Below are 3,172 nucleotides of genomic sequence, written 5' to 3' on the forward strand. Positions count from 1 at the left end.
GAGAGAATACAAGGATTGTGTGAGTGTATGAATGCTAAGGCAGGTGAAAATGCAAATGAGTTAATTGTTTTTAATTAAGTATTTGTTTTTCTGCACAAAAACTGTCTATCGCTATTTTATTTTAGGTTGGGGTGCTATTTTATTTTAGGTTGGGGTGCTAATCTTCTCTGGAACCAACTTCCTACCGCCATCCGTTATGCTCTGACTCTTTCTGAGTTCAAATTTCTTCTTAAAACTCGTCTTTTTCCATAGTTCGTGAGACTCCGGTAAAGAGCGCTATATAAATGCTTGAATATTATATTATGGCCTTATGTGCCTCATGGCACGATAGGTGAGGTGAGGTGAGCACCGCTAAAGCAGGCATGATATTCTGTGCATTTAAAAAAAATCTGAAATTCAGCCTGGGTTATTGAGACAGTACACTAAAGAAAGTCCAAGGTGAGTCAAGCCACTGTATTCGTGTGGTTTTTACGCTTTTTTAATCATTATTATCTAAATTATACTAAATTTTGAAGGCTCATAAGAGCCTATTTTTTATATTAATGATTCAGTTTACAATTTTTAATTACAAGGTTGAAAAACTTCTAAAATCCGATCTAAAATCCGATTTAAAACTGTATGAAGAATATCGTGCATGCAAAAGAGGTTATATATTCACTGCTGTCTGCATGTCTGTTGGCAACATTACGCAAAAACTGGATCATCATAGAATTAAGTGTTAAATTTTGAATGTAATATAAAAAGAATACATTATGCGGGACATTGTGGATAATACCTAAGATGTATGCGCAAGTCACCAACTGACGTTTGTAGAAGAGTGTGGGGTTCAGAGAGTATGGATAGGCCTACATATAAATATTATAAACAAATATATAATTATAGTGAATCCTTTGATCATTACTTATAGTCTCCTATCTTGTATGCAGTACATCAAAATGGAGTTGTTTAGCTCAGTGGTTAAGATGCTTGCAAACTCGCCTGAAACTTATAACACATGCGTACATTGTCAAAACACGAATGAATTTGCTTAGCGGAAAACTGGTTTAACTGACAGACACATCAGCAATCATGCTGCATTATACAAATCCTTCACTGATCGAATTCACACCCTGACACGTTTGTGCAACGTCTGAATTGATGATATTGAATGACATGTTGGACAAGAGTCCAGATTCACTACTGGCAATCTTTTCCACATGTCCAAGTCAACATAGTGCATTCGTTTTAACCAAAAATTGAACAAGAATATATATATATAAAAGAAAACAAGACAAAAATGACTTAAACAACTTTTGATTATTCACCTTATTTTATACATGTATTGTTACTGTTTAGAAAACATTACATAATTACAAATTCAATAAACATAAACTATTTTCTGTTAGTTTTTATGCTTTTTATTTACAAAGCTTAACAGAAAAAAAACTCCATATATAATAAATTTAATGGTTAAATACCATTATTCGTTCCTTTCTGGTATTCATATGATACATATTTATACACACGCACACTGATAAAAAAAAAAACCCCACTGGATTATTTACATTCTCTTTCACACCAAGACATCATAATTTTAAGCAGATTGAGAGGATGAATTGAATACTATACTGTACATCACTATGACAAACCTATTATAACCAAATTTTAGTGACATTAAAGGTCGGAATTTTGTTGCAGCGTGTGAAAATCCTATTCAAAACTGTTTGCGGTTAGGGAAATGTTACAGTTTTGGTGCGGCCTTCAGTTTAAATAAAAATATCACCTCCCCACATCCAACTCATACCTATGCCCACCCCTGATTTAGGCCAACACTGATCTTTGACAAATGTAGCACCATTGTACTTCTAAACACCTTAAGTCATTGTCAACAGCAAATTATAAGTCATAAAGTTGTGAAGACATAATTAGTCACAGCTTTGTTAAACAGCATTATCTTTGCAACCCTGATCACTTTCTCTTTTAATATCATCAAAACAATAACCGCCAGGGACGGACAGCACAAGCTGCAACTTCTCCCGTCAGACAAGAACAGTTGTTCGACGCCACAACAAGGTCGTCGGGTTAAAAAAGATCAATTTGCTGGTCCTAACAAAGTTATTTGATTGCCAATTCATAATATTGTGATCTAAATACAAAATTTTATTGTACCATAAACCATAAAAATCTCTCAAATGAATCCAAACAGGGATTTTATTTGAGCACCTTGATCGAGGCTCTAACTGGCCTCTTCATTAGGACTCCCTCTATCGGGCTTGTTAGTCCCTCTGCAAATGTCTGTAGCCACCACTGACCACCATCACACATCATCATAATATTTAAAATCATTTTGTTGATGAAGTTAGGGGACTCGAAGATACTAGAAAAATAATAAAGTGATGTGAGGTGTTTTTAAATAAAGGGGCATGCACCTACACACCCCCCTCCCCCAATATAGATATGTCACTCCCTGTGTTCCACACTGCCGTTAGATCTTCGTAATTGGCCCCATAAAAGCTTCAAATTTTGGAACTTTGTTCTTGGTTTCATCCGCACGTCCCCATACAGAGACTTGCCCTTGAGAGTCACATGAGAACAAATAGCGACTGTCCACCGTATAACATAAGCTGTGAGAAGACAGGTATTACGTAGTTAAAAAATGAATTTGAATATTGCTTACTGACATTTTGAAAAATCATATGTGGCAAAGACGAGCCAAACCAGTCACTCGTCGCAAAAACTGACTTTTAGTTATTAATACAAGGTTAAATAGTAAAATGAAAGCTATAAAATGGTAGAAGAATTATTTTAGTTTAGAAATTACAGGATTGTAAAAATCGACGGGAAATCTAATGATAGCACACTTAAGGAAACTTCTCCAATCAGAGCATAGAAATGAAGATGTTTTGATTTCTAAAGTTAAAAGAAATTAGTAACAATAGTACAACAGCAATGTAGACAAAAATTGCTACAATAGACACAATCAGTGCCTTTGGAGTTGCAATGTGATGTAAAACTTTTAATATACCTTATTACTGGATTACTAGATGCTGATGAGATGCTTCTGACAAAACTGAAATCCCATGTACTCCAAAGTCTGTAAGCAAAAACCAAAACTAAAATATAGACTAGTGTATGTGAACCATAATGAATAAGCATAGGGTCGAAATTCATTTTTAATTTATATATATACACA

At 34.5% G+C, this 3,172-nt stretch overlaps 1 protein-coding gene across 3 annotated transcripts in view; it reads right to left on the minus strand.

The window, feature by feature from the left end:
• Positions 1-1,299: 1,299 nt before the first annotated feature.
• LOC117120160 (lysosomal-trafficking regulator-like) overlaps positions 1,300-3,172 on the minus strand; it is a 56,334-nt gene continuing 54,461 nt past the window's right edge. For all 3 annotated transcript variants that reach the window (XM_033265183.1, XM_033265182.1, XM_033265181.1), the window contains 2 exons: positions 3,005-3,073; positions 1,300-2,603 (listed from right to left, as the gene is read on the minus strand). In XM_033265183.1, coding sequence (XP_033121074.1) covers positions 2,465-2,603; positions 3,005-3,073 — 208 coding nt within the window. In that variant the 3' untranslated portion in view covers positions 1,300-2,464. The remainder of the gene's footprint in view (positions 2,604-3,004; positions 3,074-3,172) is intronic.

The sequence above is a fragment of the Anneissia japonica genome, unplaced genomic scaffold (assembly GCF_011630105.1).
Source record: "Anneissia japonica isolate Jap-2015-1 unplaced genomic scaffold, ASM1163010v1 scaffold401_len1656234_cov178, whole genome shotgun sequence".
NCBI lineage: Eukaryota > Metazoa > Echinodermata > Crinoidea > Comatulida > Comatulidae > Anneissia > Anneissia japonica.